We start from the raw sequence: 22,308 nt of genomic DNA, 5'->3' as shown, positions 1-22,308 counted from the left end.
GCATTCCTGGAGCAGCTGCCCGTGGACATACGCCTGCTGCTGTCCGACGCGGATTTCAGTGACCCCCTGGAAGGTGGCAGCCCGGGCGGACTTGCTGTGGAACGCCAAAAAGGTGAGCGGGGCGTCCATCGCACAGATCTCCCAGCCACACTCCCAGCAGCAAACCAGTCCAGGCCCGGCCGCAGAGCCCGCCAACCCCCGGCCCAAGGAACACTGGTGCTTCTACCACCAGCGGTGGGGCACAGAAGCCCGCCATTGTCGCCCGCCCTGCAAGTTCCCGGGAAACGCCAGGGCCAGCCGCCGCTGATGGCTACGGCGGCTGGCCATCAGGATAGCCTCCTGTATGTGTGGGATAGAAGGTCGGGACGCCGGTTTTTGGTCGATATTGGTGCCGAGATCAGCGTTTTACCTCCGACGAGTTACGACACCCGCAGCAGGGCACCGGGTCCCCCCCTGAGAGCCGTGAATGGCAGCACAGTAAGGACCTATGGCACCCGTCAGGTGCAGCTACAGTTCGGCTCCAGCCAGTTCACATGGGACTTTACACTGGCCGCTGTAGCCCAACCGCTTCTGGGTGCGGATTTTTTGCGGGCTCACAGCCTACTGGTCGACCTGCCCAGGAAGAGACTGGTACACGCCGAGACCTTTCAGACGTTCTCCCTGGGTGCAGCCCAGTTGCCAGCCCCTCACCTCGGCTCCATCACGCTGTCCTTCAACGACTTCACCAGGGTCCTGGCAGATTTCCCATCAGTTCTGGCACCGCAGTTCACAGCGGCCATGCCCCGACACGGCGTACATCACCACATCCCGACCCAGGGACCACCCCTCCATGCCCGCGCTCGGCGGCTTCCCCCGGACAAGCTCCGACTGGCGAAGGAGGATGGAGGAATTGGGGATCATCCGGCGGTCCGACAGCCCATGGGCCTCCCCCCTGCACATGGTGCCCAAAGCGACGGGAGGCTGGAGACCGTGCGGTGACTACCGCAGGCTGAACGAGGCTACCACACCGGACTGCTACCCGGTGCCGCACATTCAGGACTTTGCAGCAAACCTGCACGGCGCATGGATCTTCTCCAAGGTAGACCTCGTCCGAGGGTACCATCAAATCCCGATGCATCCTGACGACGTCCCCAAAACAGCTCTCATCACCCCGTTTGGCCTTTTCGAGTTCCTCCGCATGCCGTTCGGCCTGAAGAATGCCGCACAGACGTTCGAGTGGTTAATGGACGCGGTGGGATGGGACCTGGACTTCGCGTTCATCTATTTGGACGACATCCTCATAGCCAGCAGCAGTCATCAGGAGCATCTGTCCCACCTCCGTCAACTCTGCGCCCGACTGAGTGAGTATGGTCTTACAATCAACCCCTCCAAATGCCAGTTCGGACTCGATACCATCGACTTCCTGGGCCACAGGATTACTAAAGACGGGGCAACCCCTCTGCCCGCTAAGGTAGATGCGGTCCGCCACTTCCCCCAACCCACCACAATCAAAGGCCTTCAGGAATTCGTAGGTATGGTCAATTTCTACCACCGCTTCCTCCCTTCAGCTGCCCGGATCATGCGCCCCCTGTTCACCCTGATGTCGGGTCCGAGCAAGGACATTACCTGGGACGAGGAGTCCGCCGCCGCTTTCGTTCGAAAGAAGGAAGCTTTGGCGGACGCCGCATTGCTAGTACATCCCAGAATGGACGCCCCTACCGCCCTCACAGTGAACGCATCTAACACGGCAGTCGGTGGGGTGCTGGAGCAACTCATCGCAGATCGCTGGCAACCCCTGGCGTTTTTCAGCAAACACCTGCAGCCACCCGAGCTCACGTACAGTGCTTTCGACCGGGAACTGTTGGCGCTCTACCTGGCAATCCGGCATTTCAGGTACTTCCTAGAAGGTCGGCTCTTCACCGCGTTCACGGACCACAAACCGCTTACCTTTGAGTTTACGAAAGCGTCCGACCCCTGGTCGTCCCGCCAGCAACACCACCTGTCCTACATCTCTGAATACACGACGGATGTGCGACACGTCTCGGGTAAGGACAATGTTGTGGCGGATGCGCTCTCTCGCCCTACTGTTCATGCCCTTTCCCAAGGGGTAGACTTTGAGGCACTGGCAGAGGCGCAGCAGGCGGATGAGGAGATTCCGAGTTACAGAACCGCAGTCTCCTGTTTGCAGCTCCAGGACCTCCCCGTAGGCCCGGGTGAGAGGACCTTACTCTGTGACGTCGCCACCGGCCAGCCCCGTCCCGTCATCCCGACAGCCTGGCGGCACCGTGTTTTCGACTCCATTCATAACTTGGCGCATCTCTTCATCCGGACAACTGTCCAGATGGTTTCCAGCAGGTTCGTTTGGCACGGACTCTGCAAACAGGTCAGTGAATGGGCCAAAACGTGCATGCACTGCCAGACGGCCAGGGTGCAGCGGCACACCAAAGCCCTACCGCAGCAGTTCCATCCCGGCCACCGGCGTTTCGACCACATTCATGTGGATATTGTGGGCCCCCTGCCAGTGTCGCGCGGAGCGCGGCACCTCCTGACTATAGTGGACCGGTTCACAAGATGGCCAGAGGCGGTCCCGCTCACCGACACCACCTCCGAATCTTGTGCCTGAGCCCTGATCACCACCTGGATATCTTGCTTTGGTGTACCGGCCCACATTACCTCCGACAGAGGCACCCAGTTCACCTCCAGCCTGTGGTCAGCTATGGTCAGTCTTTTGGGGACTCAACTGCACCACACAACTGCCTACCACCCACAGTCGATCGGGCTAGTGGAGCGTTTCCACCGTCACCTGAAGTCAGCCCTCATGGCCCGCCTGCAAGGAGCCAACTGGGCGGACGAGCTTCCCTGGGTCCTACTCGGCATCCGCACAGCGCCCAAGGACGACCTGCACGCCTCGTCGGCCGAGTTGGTATACGGCGCGCTCCTGGTCGCCCCCGGGGAGTTCTTACCAGCCCCACGGGGGCAAGAGGAAGATCCCGCAGCAGTCCTGGGCAGACTACGCGAGAAGCTCGGTAACCTGGCCCCCATACCCACTTCACAGCACGGGTGGAACCCGACCTGCGTACCCAAAGACCTGCAGAACTGTAAGTTTGTGTTTGTACGAAGGGGCGGGCATCGGCCACTGCTGCAGCGGCCATACGAGGGGTCGTTTATGGTGCTCCGGAACAACGGGTCAACGTTCGTGCTGGACGTTGGGGGGAAAGAGGAGGTTTTCACAGTGGACCACCTCAAGCCAGCCCACGTGGACCTGGCACAACCGGCCGAGTTTCCGGCACCTCGGCGCAGAGGCCGATCTCCCAAGCAGGTTCTGGCCCAGACTGTGGACATTGGGGGGTGTATTGCCGGTTCTGGGGGGGGGTTATGTGGCGACCCATTTCCTGGCACATCCGAACCGGCTCACAATTAGATAGCCTACAGGGGTTTGCGAGCACAGAGCTTTGGAGCCTCTGCGCCATGGGGGGTAGGTTGAGGGAGGCTTAAAAGTGAGGCTGAGGATTTCGAATAAACTTTTTTCCTTCGACTGCAGTTACCGACTCCATGTCGTAATTTTAGCGCTGCATGTAGCACACCGCTACAGTTTGTCTTTTTATACCTTTTAAACTATTTCCATGAAGCTTTGGCTAATTGAGGCAGTCATACAGTTGGGCCAAAATTTACCGGCCCCGATGTGAGGCAGTTAACTGGGATCTACTGTACATCAAACTGCCAGCGTTTGGTGAAATCTACAACTGCACATGATGCCAGCGTTTTGAAGTCAGTGGCTATAGAGGTAATGGATTTGGCTTAGAGACATACAGAGCCCTGTAACAGGCGCTTGCTGCTAAACAAGCTCGCATTACACCCATGTGACCAAATAACCTACTAATCCATATGCCTTTCGATTGTGGGAGGAAACCTACATGGTCACAAGGAGAATGTACAAACTCCTTACAGACACCAATGCAATTAAACCCAGGTCAGTTGCACCATAACAGTTTACCCTAACTGCTATGTTCTTCCATGCCTCTCCACTTCTCGATATCATCATCTGATGTTCCTCAGACTCTGAAATTATTCCTGCAGACTCAAAGACAGCAAACTTATTTATTTAGCGATTCTGTACAGAACAGGCTCTTCAAGGTGTGCCACCCAGCAATCCTCTTATTTAACCCTATCCTAATCACTGGACAATTTACAATGACTAATTAACCTACCAACCGGTACGTCTTTGGACTGAGCGGGGAAATTGGAACACTTGGAGGAAACCTATGCTGTCACAGGGAGGACGTACTATGGAGGGGAGTCTGGTTTCTGTGGCAAGCTGAGCTGCGTCCACAACTCTCTGCAGTTTCTTGTGGTCACGTGCAGAACGGATGCCGCACCAAGCTCTTATGCATCCAGACAAGGTGCTCTTTTTTGTGCACCACTAAAAACTGGCAAAGGTTGACAGAGACATGCAAAATTCATTTAGCCTCCAGAGGAAGTAGAGGAGCTGGTGAGCTTTCTTGGCGTAGCAGTGCGCATACATAGCTCCTGAACCCAACCTGCTATTTTGCATGCAATGCCCATCATGCTCAAAATAAGCACTCAAATACCTAAAGATCATTGTTAACTGTAGACCGTACAGACGTCTAGTCAGGCTCATTCAACCAAGTCCACAAAGCTATAAACATGAGAGGACTCTGTAGATGCTGGAAACCTAAGCAACACACATAAATCCTGGAGGAACTCAACAGGCCAGGGGGCATCTTTGGAAAAGAGTAAACAATCAAGGTTTCAGGCCGAGACCCTTCATCAGCTCGACTGTTTACTCTAATCTATCGATGCTGACTGGCCTGCCGAGTTCCTCCAGCATTTTGTCTGTGTCACGAAGCTACCAGCAGAATTATGGCAGTTACCCTGCAACTTGTGGAGATTTATTTAAAATGACCTTTTCAACTGTGTATGTAATCAAGTGCATTGCTTGCAATGTTTTGTTACTCTTGTTAAGTCAGTGACACAATTATGAGCTTTCTGGCCCAAAATATTATCATGCTCATTGCAAGAGACACTACAAAATGAAAGCAAATGTTTACCTTTAAAGCCATATTGGCAGGGGAGGTATTTTAGACATATTTGCACTGCAGAAGATCTGCAGGACAAAGCATTAAACACATTCCAATAGTCCAGTGATTAAGATTTAATAGATTTATGGTTATTAATTAGGGCAACTTGTTTGACTCTAACTACCCTCTGAAATGACCTTGCACCCCACTTTGTTGGACTATAACTGCACTGCTGAAATAGAGAACAGATAGAGTAGCAGTGACTATGACTAAAAGACATAACAGAATGAGGCCATTCAGCCCATCTAGTGTGATCTGCCATTCAATCGTTGCTGATTTGTTTTCCACCTCAATCCCATTCTCCTGGCTTGCCCCCCCCCAACCGTCCAGAACCCTTCCTAATCAAGTACCCATCAACCTCCACTTCAAATGTACCCAATGACTTGGCTTCCGCAGCGGTCTGTGACAATGAATTCCATAGATTCACCACACTCTGGCTGAAGAAATTCCTCCTCACCTCTGTTCTAAAGAGATGCCCTTCTATTCTGAGGCTGTGCTCTCTGGTCCGAGAGGCACACACTATTGGAATCATCTTCTCCATTTCCCCCTCTGCCTAGGCTTTTTGAATATGAAACATATTTGTCATGTTTTAATGCGATCTCCTAGTCCTATCAGCTGAAGAGATCGCTTCAGAAACACCTGGGGACTGGAGTTTAAAATGAGAAAGCCACCTCATAGACTAGTCAGGCAACAACCTGACATAGTTCTGCCTGCAGTATCTTATCTGACAGACCACACACCACTAATACATGTGATGGCCTGCGAGAGCTTTCAGGCAGGAAGTATTTAAATCGATAGAGCTGATATCTTTTATTCACAACAATATATAACATACCCAATTTTAAACATGAAATTAGTTAAGCAACAAAACCAGATATCACAGACACTAACGTGACATACAGTACATATCTAGTTTTGAAAGGTATGGCAAGAGAAGTGATGTAGCACTGAAAAAGAGATTCAGAGTTTTACAGCACAGACACCTTTCTAATCCATGTTCCTGTCAAATTGTCTTTTAGATGTAATTGTTCCTACCTTGACCACGTTGTTTTGAAGCTCAATCCATTCCCTCCGTCTGTCTATTACACTGCTGGTGATTAGGGCAGCAATGGAAGTCCTCCATCTCTGGAGGGTTCAGGGCTTCCTTCATCATCTCAGTAGCTTACTCTCGATTTTCACTGTCAATCACATAAGTCCCAGGTGGAGACTTAGGAATACTGTCGCACTCAGGAGTAGAAGGATTTCTCATTGCCATTTCTGTAATAATTTTTTGACTAGTCAGGGTTGTTAGCCTTGAGCTGAACCTGGAGGACTGGTAGACCATCCCAAGTCTGGCCTCTACCCTTTGACCTGTTTGGGATGGGTGACCCTACCAAGAGTCAAAACATAAAATCCTGACTCCAGCCGGCATAGCTCTCTGGGTCACTAAGGCACGCAAGCCTCCAAGCCCAACGACAAGATTGTGGTCCTCTTGGAGGCCATACTCTTCATGCTGTGTGCACATTTTGCCCATCATATCCCCTTAGAAGCTTTTCCTCCTCTTACCCTGAGAAAAAGACTATGATAATCCTTTTCATCCACACTCATCACTTTATAAACATCTCTAAGCTCATCCCCCAGCCTCCAGGGAAAACAGACCCAACTTTTCCAGTCTCTCCTTATAACTCAATTCATCCAGACCTGGAAACATCCTTGTGAATCTTTTCAGCACCCTCTCTAGCACAGCACATTCTTGTTATAGTGAGGCAACTAGAACTAGAATAAGTCCATCTGCAATCTCACCAGCCTCTGGTACAACTGTAACATGATGTCCCAGCTCAAACTCAATGTCCTGTCTGATGAAGGCATGCTGTTGCACACTTTTTTCACAATCCTGTCTAGCTGTGTTGCCACTTTGAACTAGGTACCTGTACGCCTGGGTCTCTCGGTTCTGCAACACTTCCCAGGGCCCTGCCATTCACTGAGCAAGTCATTTTCATTTGCCATTCCTTGTCCACTTTACAAATTTATCTAGATCCTGTTGCAACTTAAAACAATAAACTTCACTGTCCATAGTTATCCCAGATGTACAATCTCTTAAAACCAATTTATTGATCAAAGCAACATGCACAAAATACTGGAGGAAATCAGTAGGCCAGGCAGCACACATGGAAAAGAGTAACAAAGTTTTCGGGCAGAGCCCCTTCATCGGGACTCCGTTCTGAACTTCCTCAGGGTAGGCACTCCTGGAGGAGACTTTGCAGTGTAGTAGTAATGCAATAGTTTACTTGTCTTATTGGTCAAATTTTCTGTCACCTTTCTTTGTACATCCAAAAGAAGTTCAGTGTTGGCTCCTTTCTCATTGCAATTGGTTATTGTTTCTACATTATCAGCATCATAAAGGTACAAGTTATCTTGATGACGGCTCAATCTCGTGAACCTTCTCTGGATTCTCTCCAAAGATAGCACATCCTCTGTTAGATCAGGGGCCCAAAACTCCAAGTGCAGTCTGACCAATGCCTTATAAAGCCTTAGCCCACACGTCACTGACCAACGCAGGCAGAATCACTGAGCCACACTTAAACCTCCCTGTATCAATTATCTTTCTTTTCATCAAATCATCCGTATTGGCTGAACATTGTACATAGCTGGGACATGAAAGCAGCAAAGATACCATGAAATGCATTTGTTCTCTCCATGTTTCCTTGCTTTAACACTAACATTTAGGCTCTAAATTCAGAAAAATGCTTTACCGTACTCAACAAGCTCAGCGTAAACTATACTAAATGCACCAGCTATCACACAGAGTTCTCCAAATGATCTGAATTCTCAATTTGGTCTGAACTACAGGCTGATTGATGTTCACGAGCTAAGCTGTCTAGGAACCAGTTCAGATGCCCCAGAAGAGCACAGAACCAATGGTTACACTTAATATCAGAGAATGTATACAACATACAACCTGATATTCTTGTTCTTCACAGACACCCACAAAAACAGAAGAGTGCCCCAAGGAATGAGTGACAGGTAAAACAGCAGAACCCCAAAGCTCCCTCCCACTCCAACCTGCCGCTGTGTACAAGCATCAGTAAAGCATTGACCTTCCCCCTCCCTCACTTACTTCAGCATAAAAGCATCAGCACCCTCCACCCACCAACCAAGCAAGCAACAGCAAAGCTCCAAACAGGCACCTCATTGGGCTCAGCTAGATAAGCATCTGAGGCCCATGCTTAAGTTTGGGCCTCAGATGGGGGAGAAAAAGGCAGTTGAGAAATTGTGCAGTGTTTCTCTCTCACACATATACAGAAAAAGGGCTACAGTATTTTAAAAACAGTTCAATGTTCCTCATTTATTATTCAACATACCTGCTGCCTACACAATCAGATCCACAACCAAGTTATTACATATGGCAGTAAAGCTGAAACAATTAATGCCTATTTAGTAATAAATTCATTCCTTTTTTTTAAAAAAAGGATACATTTTCAATTTAAAATGGAATATTAACCCACTGTCTTCTTACACTAGAGGAAAGCTTGAGCTAGAAAGTGATTCCAATAAAATAAAAGCATGTGAAACTACAGCAACTGGGTGTTAGAGAGCTACTTAGCATTTACAAAGACATTCTTTCGACAAGGCTACAAAGTGGCATGGTATCTATCTGTACATGAAGACGGAGTTTTATTTTTGATGTCTGCATTAATTACAGGTATTCTATGGTGTTTGAATTAAACATTAATGCAGGCTTCAAATGAAGCAATCACATTATAAAAGGCAGACTTGTTTCATTTCCCGCGAGTGATTTTTCCCTATTCTGAGTGTTTCACGTGACCACACTGATGGACATGCATGGCGTCTTGTTACACTATGCCCAGGTTCCGTTTTGTTCCAAACCAAACACTGGTATATACAAATGACAGGAAGGCAGACTGACTTATTAATATGTATTAGATACTCTCCATGCACGCACAGGTTTTCAGATAGGATCGTTCAAATTTGTAAACAGAAACAGCATCACTGTGTTTTAACAAGAAATCCATGCTAAATATCCAGATATCTACATCTGCTATGATACATGTTGAATAACTCACATTTCAAAATAAAATCGAAGAAATAAATTCCAAAGGCAATGAATGGAAAACGCAGGAAGGTAGACACTGAGTGCCAAAATTTCCAAGACACTTGGGACACTAGATTACTTCTTCATCGAGCAAGCTGGGAAACCCACTTTACAAAAAAGTGTAGCACAAGATCCAGGCATTTTTGTGCATATGGTCCAAGAATTGAGAAAAGAGTTTTCATCTCGTTTTGCTGATTTTCGCTTGCATGTAAATGAGTTCAAGCTGTTTGCTGCTCCGTTTGATGTGGAAGTGGACACTGCATCAGAAATTTTTCAAATGGAATTGACTGAGATGCCGTGTGGCATTCTGAAGGTGTGTCAGTGCTTGATTTCTTATATTCATCCGAATGGGAAGTCTCCTAACTTAGTGGACCATGCAAAAAAGATGGCATCATTGTTTGGCAGCACTCATCTGTGTGAGCAATTATTTTCAAAAATGAAGCACACCAAGAACCATTTGAGAACAAGATTGACTGATACCCATCTGGATAATGTCTTGCTCTTGGCATCAACAAGTCTGACACCCAATATTGAGAAGCTTTCAAGCAACAAACTGCATCAAGTTTCACATTGATTTATCAACTGTTTGCATTAAAATTTTCTTTTTTTATTATACTTAATTTACCACCGTTCAATGCATCATGTTCATACATTTTATGTTTAAAGATTCTATGCGACCTTATAATAGATTTAAAAGATGCCTTGATTGAAATAAATTGCAACTAAACTGAGTTCTTTGATTACTAATTGGCATCCTTGGTTAAGCACAAATGATTTTCTAGCATGCGTTATTCATTAATTTGAGGCAAAACATAACTAGATGTATCTAAATGGATAATTCCCATATTTCAAGTTTATTTATGGCATTTATCTTGCCCACCATACGCTCATTAATACGTGCACCGGCCCACAGAGGCAAAAAAGTTGCCGACCCCTGCTCTAGCTATACACTCAGTGGCCACTTCAGGTACACTTGTGTGTCTGCTTGTTAATGCAAATTATCTAATCAATCAATCGTGGGGCAGCAATGCAAAGCATAAAAGCATGTGGACATGGTCAAGAGATTCATTTGTTGTTCAGATCAAATATCCGAATGGGAAAGAAATATGATCTAAGCGTCTTTGACTGTGGAATGCTTGTTGCTGCCAGACAGGATAATTTGCTGATCTCCTAGGATTCTTCACGCACGATGGTCTCTAGAGTCAATAGAGAATGGTGCAAAAATAATCCTGTGATTGGCAGTTTTGTGGGAGAAAACGTGTGCATAATGAGAGGCCAGACTGTTTCAAGTTGACAGGAAGGTGACAGGAACTCAGATAACCACATGTTCCAGCAATGGTGTGCAGCAAAGCATCTCTGAATGCATGACACGGCAAACCTTGAAGAGATTGGGCCAGAGCAGCAGAAGACCTCATCAAGTTCCACTCTCGTAGCTAATGAAGTGACCATTGAGTGGTTCTTTGCTGGGATTTTTCATGTTCCAACCTATTCTGAACCTTCCCCAGTACAAGTTTCAGAAATACTCAACAGAACGGCATTATGAAGGCATGAAAGTCACAAAACCATAAACATTCCAGTCTCCTATGAGTGCCTCAGTGACAATGATCTTACAAATAAAATCTGCTCGTGTTAATAACTAGATTTAGTAAGATTTTTAAAAAATGTTAAATGTTCACCGGAGCCTGCAATAACTTACGACACTTTTGGGAAAGGAATGTAACGAAGAGATCCCAATCAATAATATACATCAATACACAACTATGACAGCAACTCCTACTGCCAAGAAATATTAAAGTTTATATTTGTCTTAGGAACTCCACAACCAAAATAACCAGGGAGCAAAGCAGAAGTCTTCTGCTCTGAACATTAAAAATCCATCACACGCCATGCTATCAAAAACAGTACCAAATAAAGTTATATAAAAAGTGATTAAGTAGTTTCCTTTTCTGCGAGTGAACAAGTACATTTCAGTAAAATGTATGATTACAATCCGCCCTTGATACTTCAAATGTTAAAATACAGACCATAAACCACTGCTGAGATGTTTGGCTTTTGCTTGTAAAACTACCCAACTTGACTCATTACACTTTATTTGTTCAAAACAGTTATAACAAATCATTAAAATGTCAATATTCAAGGCTGATTTCATCAGTACACACATTTAGCTTGGCTAGTACCATAATAAACTCCATTTAACAGCGAGCACATTACTAAGATTTACCAGTTACTGTTCACACGCATCATTCCATAAAATCCCCCATTTGAAATGCAGTTACAATGCCTCGGACTTGGAAATTATTACAAAAGATTGGCACAATATGAATGCTCAGCAACATTTAACTTCAAGCCCATAATAATGCTTTTTTTCCTTTTAATTATTTATTAGTACTTGTCAGGTTGAGGGATGTCGGTGCTGTGATCGGGAACATTTTCTACTTTGGCACCCGTCTAACGCTAGAATCAAACAAAGCTCAATTAGTCTTCCTTTACATTATCTTTCCCAAACAAAAACACAGCTCTGCATCAACCTTACTCCACAGGCACTAAAGTGAATTCTCAGGGAATGATCACTATAGGCTGGTTGTTTAAAGAGGAGCCCACAATGATTTACCTCACATTTTGATTAAAATTATCCACAAAACCTGACAGTCAATAATATAAACTTACTTCATTAATCCCAACACATTCCTCAGATAAAACAAAATCAATTCAACTGAGCATGCAAGGATCCTACTATAGCATTCCACATTCAACAGAGGATAATACGCTGATAATTAGATTTAAGATGGTTTTATGTCATTTCTGGTACACAAGTATAAAGGAGAACTGAATAATTTCCACCTCAGATACGATGCAAAACAAAAAAAACATAAGGAACGCAATAATAATAAAAACACAATAAATAAATAAATACACAGGATAGTTTATGTATATAGATTGATTGTATGTGCATAAAGTGACATTAGGTGCAGGAGTGTCTGTAGATAAGGTAACTGACAGAAAATGATACTCTCTTCAGAAAGAGGATGCACAGGTCACCTTCCTAATCATGTACGATGTGATCCAGGACCACGAGAACGTGTGAGATGCGCACTCCCAGGAATTTTAAAGTGATTATAAAATTATAAAAATTAAAACAAAAATTTGCAACATGTAGTGAAATCGGTCATACATAAGATTTACTTCAATCCTTGAGTACAAAGTTTAAAGTAAGTTTATTAGCAAAGTATGTACGCATACTATCCTGAGATTTGTGTTCTTGCTGGAACAAAGTAGTACAATAACATCAGTGAGAAAGCACACACATTGACTGACCAATGTCCCAGGACAAACTGTGCAAATACAAAAAAACTAAGTAAATACTGAGAATGTAGAGTCCTTGAAAGCCAGTCTACACTTGAAAGCGAGCCCAGTATGCAGAGATACAAGAAATAACATATGGTCCTTCTTGTCATTTAATGCTAACACACACCTCTATTCAGACCGTAAGATATAGGACCAGAATCAGGCCATTTGGCCCATTGAGCCTGCTCTTGCCATTTTATCATGGCTGATCCAATTTTCCTCTCAGCCCCAATTTTCTGCCTTCCCCATCCTGTATTTCTTCATGCCCTGAATAATCAAGAATCTATCACTTTTTTTAAAAATTACAGTATTTCTGCTTCTGCACAGTTTAAAAAAAATCTATTCAATATATGTAATTGATTTACTTGTTTTACACCTACGCTCTGTCCACCAGAGGAAGCAGGATCTCCCATTGGCCACATGTTTTAATTCCACATCTCACTCCCATTCTGATATGTCCATCCATGGCCTCCTCTACTGTCAAGATGAAGCCACACTCAGGTTGGAGGAACAACACCTTGTATTCCGTCTGGGTAGCCTCCAACCTGATGGCATGAACATTGATTTATCTAACTTTCCTTAATGCCCCTCCTCCCCTTCTTTCCCCATCCCTTATCTACTTATTATCTCCGCTCCCACTTCTCTCTCTGCCCCTCTCACAATCAATCTGCCTGTTCTACATTTTCCTCTGGTGCTCCCCTCCCCCTTTCTTTCTCCCGAGCCCTCCCGTCCCATGATCCTTTCCCTTTTCTAGCTCTGTATCCCTTTTGCCAATCACCTTTCCCGCTCTCAGCTTCACCCCACCCCCTCCTGTCCTCCTGTCATTTCGGATTTCCCCCTCCCCCTCTCAAATCTCTTACTATCTTTTCTTTGTTAGTCCTGACGAAGGGTCTCGGCCTGAAACGTTTCTTCTATCTTCCTATAGATGCTGCCTGGCCTGCTGTGTTCCACCAGCATTTTGTGTGTGTTGCTTGAATTTCCAGCATCTGCAGATTTCCTCGTGTTTACTTGTTCATTTATTATGTTTTTTTTCTCTCTGCTAGATTATATATTTCATTGAACTGCTGCCACTAAGTTAACAAATTTCACGTCACATGCTGGTGATAATAAACCCAATTCTGATTCTGAACCTCTGCCTTAAATGTACAAAAAGACTTGCCCCCACAGCTGCCTGTGGCAATGACTTTAGATTATTATTACCAGTTACCTTTCCTCGAGAGAACATGATTGCATTGAGATTATAATTACATAGAACTGTAAAGCACTGAGAGAAGACCATTGAGCCCACCTCATTCATGCCAATGTCCATCCAAGCTAATCCCTTTCGCAGGCATTAGGACCACATCCCTCTATGTCCTTCCTATCCAAATGCCTTTGAAACATTGTAATTATTTCTGCCTCTTCTCTTGCTGCTCATGCTGTGTAACCATCACCTTGTGTTGGAAAATGTACCCCTCAGATCTCCTTCACAATTCTTCCCTCTCACCTCAATCCCGTACCCTCCAGTTTTAGACTTTCTGGTACCGGGAAAAAGACTTGACCATGTATTCCATCAATGCCTCCATAATGTGATAAACTGTTGCAAGGGTACTGCTCTGCCTCCTATGATTCCCATGAGTATAAACCCAAACTTTCCTTATAATGTCGAGAAAACTTCACTCACCTCAACCCCAAACTTATTCCACAACCCACTGACTCACTTTCAAGGGCTCCTCAATTCATGTTCTCAGTATTATTCATTTACATTTTAAAAAATTATTTGCACAATTTTTCTTCTCTTGCACATTGGTTGTTTGCCAGTCTTTATTTAGTGACACAGCACAGCGTAGGCCTTTATGGCCCTTTGAACCATGCCGCCCCAGCAAGCCCGAATCACCCTAACCTAATCATGGGACAGCTTACAATGACCAATTAACCTACTCGGTACATCTTTTGGACTGCGGGAGGAAACTGGAGTGGCTGGGGAAACCCAAGCTTCCCATGGGGAAGGACGTAGGGATCCCTTACAGAATGGCGCCAGATTGAAATCCAAAGCACCCCGAACTTTAACAACGTTTCGCTCACTGCCATGCTACCATGGCATCCATGCATCATTTATATATAGTTTTATTATTTTCCTGTAAATGCCAGCAAGAAAATGAATCTCAAGGTAGGATATGGTGACACATGCTTACTTTGACAATAAATTTACTTTGAACTGTAACCCTCCATTCCAGGCAATGTCTCAGAGATACTCTTCTGCACTCTAATTGCTCCCATATCCTTCTTGCAGTGTGGTGACAATACTCCAGACACAATGTTTTGTACAACTGCATCATGACATTGCCACTCCCATACCAAATGCCTCGGCCAATGGAGACAAACATAACAATTACCATTTTTGTTGCCTTATTCAGCTGTGTGTCCCAAAGTCCCTCTGCACATCAAAGCTCATAAGGTCCCTGCCAATTTATCTACATGTCCTAATGGAATTTAACCATCCATTTACCATGCACATCTGGATTACATCCCAACTGGCACCACGCTGCCCAATGTTCCAGCTGTTCGGTGTTCTGTTGTATCCTTAGACAACCTTTTTTTTTAATCTATTGATGCCAGCAATTTTTGTGTCATCAGCAAACTTGGTTATCAGACCCCTACATTCTCATACAAGTCAATTACACAAATGTTATAAACAGCAAAAAATCCAGCACCAATTCCTCAGGTATTACAGGTTGATAGTCAGAAAAGCACCCACCGCTATCTTCTGCCTCCTCCTCCAGGGCAATTCTGGATTCAGTTCAAACACTATGAACCCCTTGTGCCTTACCCTTCTGGACCAATCTGCAATGTGGGACCTTGTCAACAAGTCCGTGCCAGTAGTATTTATCACCCTGGCTTCAATCTCCTTGTTTCTTTCCTCAAAAAATTCGGATCAGATGTGAGACACATTCCAGCCCACATCCTGGTAAATCTCTTCTGCAATCAATCTATTGCTACCACATGCTTCCTGAAACATGACGTACCAACTCTGACACCTATAAAGTCAAACAGACCAAAAGCTTTTTGTACCAGCCTATGCACCAATTAACTGATGAGTCTGGATTAGATAGTTCTTGTGTTAAACAATCCTTTGTGCTAAAATATATTCCTCAACTTCACTTTGATATGACTTAATTTTAACTTTATTTTGCCCTACATTTCTTTAACAAGTTCTTTGGCCCATACAGGCCCTTCAGTCCATCTTGTCCATGCTGAACTGGTCTTCTGCCTAGATCCATCTAACTGCACCCAGACCAGATACCTCAAAACCCTTCCTATCCATGTACCAATCTAAACTTCTCTTAAGTGTGACCATTAAATCTGCATGGAGCTGCACTGGTTCTGTCAGGAACACAGTGCGACACAAAAAAAACACTTCCAAATGACTCAGCATCAGTGAGCAATTGAAGCATATGGACCGGGAACTTTACCAGGGTGCTTCAATCGCCTTGGCTCCCCTATGAATTAATGAGCTGGGCAGAGAGGAGGGAACTACCAGCCAGCGATTCAGCTCAACCTCCAGAAAGTGTCGATGTGGTGTGCCGCGGACACTTAGTGTAGAAAGGAACGGTTGCTGCCCATCTCAAGACTTCCAGCAACATGCGAGTCAGTGGCTCCAAGGTGAGAAATGGAAGTTGCAGATGTTGAACAGAACACAGCCCACAACATTGGGCTGAATTAATTAACAACACCTAGTTCCTCCTGCCTGCACATGGTCATCCCAAACATTAAAAAGAAGATTATTTTTCCAATCATACACTCCACACTTTGCTGAAGCATTGCTTAAAACAACTCTCCTGAATCAGAGTCATTGACGTGTTTGTCAACTGAGAGGGAAACAATCATCTCGTAGTTTTACAGGTAAATCTTCAATTCCTGTGTGAATTAGCTACTAATGTTCGCAATTACTTGTGATAAAGTGACCTGTGCTTCACTAAATCAGAAATAAAATTCCACTTACATTTTGAACATCTAACCATTTAGATTCAATGGACAGGCCCTTCAGCCCATCCAGTTCATGCTCACCACATTAGTCTCAATTTCCTGTGTTCAGCCTACATCCCTCTGAGCTCTACTCCTCCACTCACCCATCCAAATGTTTCTTAAATAATACCATCTTACCTGCCTCAACCACTTCCTCTGAAAGCTCATGGCATATACTCTCCACCCTGTGTGGAAAAAGTTGCCCCTCGGGCCCTTTCCAAATCTGTCTACTCTCACCCTAAACCTATCAAACCCACTAGTCTTGGATTCCCCTACCCTTATTTATTCCTCCCATAATTCCCTTAAGCCCCCCCCCCCCATTCTCCTATGCTAAAGGCCTTGCCTAGCCAATCTTTGTGCACAAGAACAAAGTTTTTTCCCTGCTGGTTTTAAAGATCTGAGTACTGACCCAATCACTGTGAGCAATGGCAGAAGGTCACTGAACCAAGCAAAGCGGAGGAGATGATAAATGAAACTGAGGTGACGAGTGAACTGCTGCAACCCAAGTTAATGTTGATTCTTAAAACGATCATTTAATTTCATCAGAAGGTTGCCCTTCTGCCTGCTCAGAGCTGATGTTTGGGGTAGGAGGAGAAGGAACATTAAAGTTATTCAGAATCTTTCATAAGCATTTTATAGGAAAGAGTAATAACCCTCTCCCCGATTCACATGAATGCATATTTTGGACTTCATCATTTAAGGATTCTACAAATCGTATTCTCAATATTTATTATTATTGTTCATTTTGCATTTGAACAGTTTGCTGTCTTTTACACATTGGCTGTTTGCCCATCTCTGCCCTGTGTGGCTTTTCTTTGATTTCTTTCCATTTACTGTGAATGCCCACAAGAAAATGAATCTCAGGGTAGTATATGGTGACATAAATGTAATCTGATCATAAATTTACTTCGAACTTCTGAATATTTCAAATTACCCCTAAAGTTAATATATCGTGACTCTTCAGCTAAAGGGAAAATGGGCTTCATCCCGTGTTCAGTGCCTGATATTCAGTCTGCACAAATGCTCACAACATATTCAACCTAATTGCACTCAGTGAGCAGGCTTTCTTGTCTCAGGGCTGAAGAAAGGTTGTTCAAAGAGGCCGAGTGGGGAAATAGAGCAGAGCGCAGGTTTCAAGATAAACTCAGTGTGAGACAGTACTATTGCAAAGTCATCAGCCCCAGATGCTAACTGCTCCTTTCTCCAACAACTCTACCTGGCCTGCTGAATATGTACAGCAATTTGTTATTTCAGTTCATTTTAAGACAAATTACCTCATTATTAATTAATCAAAACAACATTAAAACAACAAATACAATGCAGTTTTCAAGGGAAATATAACCCAGAGCTGTGCGATTAGCGTGACTCCCAAAGCTTTTGAGGTAATTCTATTCAAGGACAGAGCCTTTTTGTTTGCTTGGTCAAGTGATTCGACTGCCAGCTTTTCAATGCATGAGAAGTAAGCGAGCAGAAATGGGTCTAGGAACATCTTTTGAGCGACACCACAAGCCCGATTTCATTCGCAGCTCTCGGAGGTGGATCTAAAAATCAGCAAAACTGAATGATGTGCCGACTGCTGTCTGAAACCAAACAGTGTATTTCCAACAGCAAAAACACGTCCAAGGCTGCAGAGATAGTGATCGCGGAGACCCTCCGCCTTCCAATCATATTTCAAGTACAACAGTAATTTCGTAATAGAGACGTTACGGACGAGATTAAATAAAAACAGGGAAGTTGAAACACTGACCGTGTTGAAGTGCCCTTCCTGACATCACACATACTGCATTTGAAAGCCTCTGCGCTGTTCCTGTACGTACAAACGCTACAATCCCAGTATCCCTCGTCCGTTGAGGGCTTCAGCTGCCTTTTGGGTCTGTTTTGGAAAACAAAAGAATGGAGAGGAATGCGGGAGGGGGGGGGGGAAGAGAAGAAAGATACATAGGTACACAGGCTTATCCTGCGAACAGTTTGCCCTTTTCCTTTCCTCTCTCTGGCTGATCCCAACCCCCCCCCCTTTCATTCCCTCACTCCCTCCCCCGCCACTTCTCCTCCTCCTCCAAAAGACCTTCGCGGCAATCGGCGCCGATCAAAAGAAAGAGGGCCAGATCCTTTGAGCGAGACTGCATCTTCCTATGTCAATTTCCCACGCACGCACGCAAACTGGCTACAGTAACCAGCTCGTCCGCCATGGCTGCTACATTGTATCGAGTTGCCCGACATTCTGCTCCACAGCCACCAGCTCGCGTTCTGCCGCCGCTCCGTCCCCACAACGAAAACATTTAAAGGGAGCCCCGCTTCCCTCTCCCTCCTTCCTCCCCCGAAGGCGGTGAGGGAGCGGCGGGTCTGGAAAAAGTACTCTACCTGGTGGGACTCTTCTTGTCTCCCATAACAGCGTTAAGTCCTCCGGATTTTGGTTTTATTATTTATTATTGAAACCAGTCCGAATGGCTCAGGGCTCCTCTGCTAGCGCCTGGATTTCCCCCTCCCCACCCCCCCACCGCCCCCAGCTGTCCGGTGACTCGCCTCACGTGGCGCGCCGGGGGCCAACCAGCTCGCGAGGATCCTTATGAAACCGCCGCACGGCGCACAAGGCGGTAGGTTTGCACGGCGGCCGTTTTTGCCACCGTGTTGCCGGCTGGAAGCGCGCACACATCGGCGCAAGGAGCGGGAGCCGGGGTGAGGGAGAGGCCCGCTCCGCTCCGCTCCCGTCAGCAGCTCGCTTGGAACTGACTGCTTTGCCCCGCCGAGAAGGAAGCGGGGTCCCGCCAGCAGCTCGCACCTCCTCCCCTCCTTCTAATGAAATGTAATGACATCAGCCGCCCGACGGCAGGATATCGCAGGGCGGCGGTGAATGAATGGGGCCGTGGGAGCTGGTGCCGCCGGGCCGCTGCGCCCTCGAACAAAGGCGCCGGACAACTCTTTCGCCGCGGTTTCAGTAGTAGTTTGGCAAACTTTGGGTCTGAATTTTACTTTCGAAGTAGGGTACCCCGTTAAAAAGTTAACGTGAGTGGCAGCATTGGGCGGAGTGACGTTAACGTTATTCGTGCTTTCGGATCCACAGACGGTGGGAGGGTGTTGCAGGTATTCTCGAAATTTAGCCGCGAATGAAATGCTTTTTAGCTGTTTTTGCATACAGACCACGTGGTTTCCTATGCTAAGGTTTTGACTCCACCCCCCCACTCCCGCCCTTATACGGTGCGTGCTCTTAAAGCCCCGGTGTATTTGCCTGGGGTTGGCCAAGTGACGGTGTGTGGGGCTCAGATATGATTATTAAATCCAACAGCTTGCCTTTGAACCCTTTAACCACGTCCTTTCTGCGGGGCCCAGCAAGCAATTGAACGACTCCAGCCTGCACTATATGTCCGCCCTTAAATCAGTATCTCCTCCCCACCACGTTACACCAGATGTTTCTGGAAGTCTCATCTATAAACCTGAATTGTTAACTCTGCTTGATTTTCCACAGAAGTGGCCTGACTTTTCTGTTTCTGTAATTGGTTGAAGGTGTGCTGTCAAGTGGCACTCAGTGATGCCATGTTTTAGTTTTGCTAGGACTGTTTGATACTTATCAACCCCTTGGTATTTTACTGAGGGCTCCCTGGTAAAACAGAGGTCAGTAAACATCAAAAGGAAAACGCTCCAGAGATCAGAGTTGTCAACTTCTTTACAATGGAGCAATGTCTTTAATCCAGATGCAGGTTTTTAAAACACGTTCCTTCTCAAGATGTCAGACCCACTGGTCAACGTGTATTTTCCATCCCAAACTCTGCTTGTGTTGGTGAGCAGCCTTCTTAAACTGTTTGTGTGAGTGAAGACTGACATCCCAGTAATGAAAGGGTTAATGGTATTTCATTGAAGCCTATCAAATATTGGAAAGACTAGATAGAGTGGATGTCTCCTATAGTGAGGGTGTCCAGCACTGGAGGAGACAGCCCCAGAATAGAAAGATGTCCTTTCAGAACAGATGAGGGGGATTTATTTGGCCAGAGAGTAGTGAATCCGGAGTTCATTGCCACAGTAGGCTGTGTAAGCCTACTCATTGGGTATATCTAATGAAGGGGTTGATAGGTCCTTGATTAGTCAGAGGTTATGGGGAGAAAGTGGGAGACTTGGATTCAGATGGATAATGAATCAGCCATGATGGAAATGGTGCAGCAGACTCAAGGGGCTGAATGGCTTGATTCTGCTCCTATGTTTTATGGTCTTACAGAACAGTACAGGCTCTTTGGTTCAAGATGGTATGCTGACCAATTAATCTACTCAATCAAGTTAACCCCACCCTCCCACATAGCTCAACATTTTTCTTTCATCCAAGTACCTATCTAAGCATTTCTTAAGTGTCCCCAATGTATCAGCTTCTTCCTCCAGCCCCGGTAGTGTCTTCCAGGCACTTACCTCTCCATGTGCTTATTAAAAAAAATACCATCTTTGACTAACCCTGAATCTTTCTCTACTCAACTTAAAAGGATATCCTCTGGTATTAGCCATTGCTGCCCTGGGAAAAAGGTGCTGGCTGTCCAATCTATCTATACCTCATACACAGAGAAGTTAGGCTTCATTTTTATTTAGAGATACAGCATGGTAACAGAGCATTCCAACCCAATGATGTGATGCCACTCAGTTACGCCCGTGTTTCCAATTAGCCTATTTGTCTTTGTAATGTGGGAGGAGACCACGTGGTCACAGGGTGAACTAGTTCCTTAGAAACTGTGGTAGAAACGAGTGGAAAGGAATGTAGAAGTGCCTGTATCTCTGCTGTTGGCAGAATGGGGCCTCAGCCTTGGGAAGGTGATGTGAAAGATGCCTTCCTCCACTGAGCTTTGAGGCTGGCTCACATTGCAGGCACGATGGAGGGAATGACTGTTCCACCACATCTCATCACTTTCATCCTTTGGGAGGTAGGGAGAGCTTTGAGGATCAGCAGGTCCTTGTAGGACCTTGTAGGTTCATGCCATTCGTTCAGTTTTTTGGTCATTTGGACGGGTTGAAATGGATGAAAAGGGTTTAGACAGATATGAGTGGAACACAAACAAATGGGACCAGCTTGGGAGGAAGTCTCAGTGAGTTTGGACAAGTGGCCTCTTTCCAAGCTGCATTCAATGCTGTTGTCCCAAAATGCAGGATTTCACAATGGTCATATCTAGGAATGTCAGGGCAGATGGTTAGACTTATCGGAAACAAAATAAATCTTTGCCAATCTAACTTCTGAAGCTAGATCTCATCTGGACTTGTGGGAACAGAGTTCTACGGTGTGTCAGGAGTTGAGGATCTCGATGAACACTGGAATCATCAGTGAAATTCCAATTTTTCTCAGCGAAGGAAGCTTGTTACTCATCCACATCTGAAGCAGGATGTTAAGGGCAGGATTTTTTGCTTGGACTATTTCAGTTTGACATTGGAAAGGTTTGGGGGCTTGAACATGAACTGCCCAACAGCAGGGATAGGCTGGATCCTTGGTGGTGAAAGAGCAGTGGGTCTCTAATGTGTGTTGAGTTTCTGCGAGCTTCATCGTGGGAGCTGCACTGACTGTGTACAAGGACAAGGATGACATACAGAAGGGAAGTGGATTTAGTGAACAGATTCATGGGCAATTCATCTCCTAGTCCAGCCCAATATGGGTGGCTGAGATTGGGGGAGTTGCAGGATGTTCTGTCTTTTCCTGACACAGGTTCTTCAGAGAGATTAGAATATTACAATAGGAAATTCAAAGTAAATTTATTGTCAAAGTGCATATACGTAACCATGTTCTACCTTGAGATTCATTTTCTCGAAGGCATTTACAGGAAAGTA

General features: G+C 45.6%; 1 protein-coding gene across 3 annotated transcripts in view; it reads right to left on the bottom strand.

Moving 5' to 3' along the window:
- The window catches only part of yaf2 (YY1 associated factor 2), a 141,853-nt gene extending 121,933 nt beyond the window's left edge, over positions 1-19,920 (bottom strand). The window contains exons 1-2 of one of the 3 annotated variants that reach the window (XM_059977704.1): positions 19,045-19,920; positions 18,269-18,394 (exon numbers count right to left, since the gene is read on the bottom strand). In XM_059977704.1, the coding sequence (XP_059833687.1) occupies positions 18,269-18,300 (32 nt within the window). In that variant the 5' untranslated portion in view covers positions 18,301-18,394; positions 19,045-19,920. Of the gene's footprint in view, positions 1-18,268; positions 18,395-18,586; positions 18,798-18,882; positions 19,021-19,044 lie in introns of those variants that run through there. The other 2 variants (XM_059977702.1, XM_059977703.1) reach the window with 2 other exon arrangements.
- Positions 19,921-22,308: the final 2,388 nt, after the last annotated feature.

The sequence above is a fragment of the Hypanus sabinus genome, chromosome 8 (assembly GCF_030144855.1).
Source record: "Hypanus sabinus isolate sHypSab1 chromosome 8, sHypSab1.hap1, whole genome shotgun sequence".
NCBI lineage: Eukaryota > Metazoa > Chordata > Chondrichthyes > Myliobatiformes > Dasyatidae > Hypanus > Hypanus sabinus.
The sequence above is the reverse complement of the archived record's forward strand: the minus strand, read 5'-3'. Positions and strand labels throughout refer to the sequence as shown.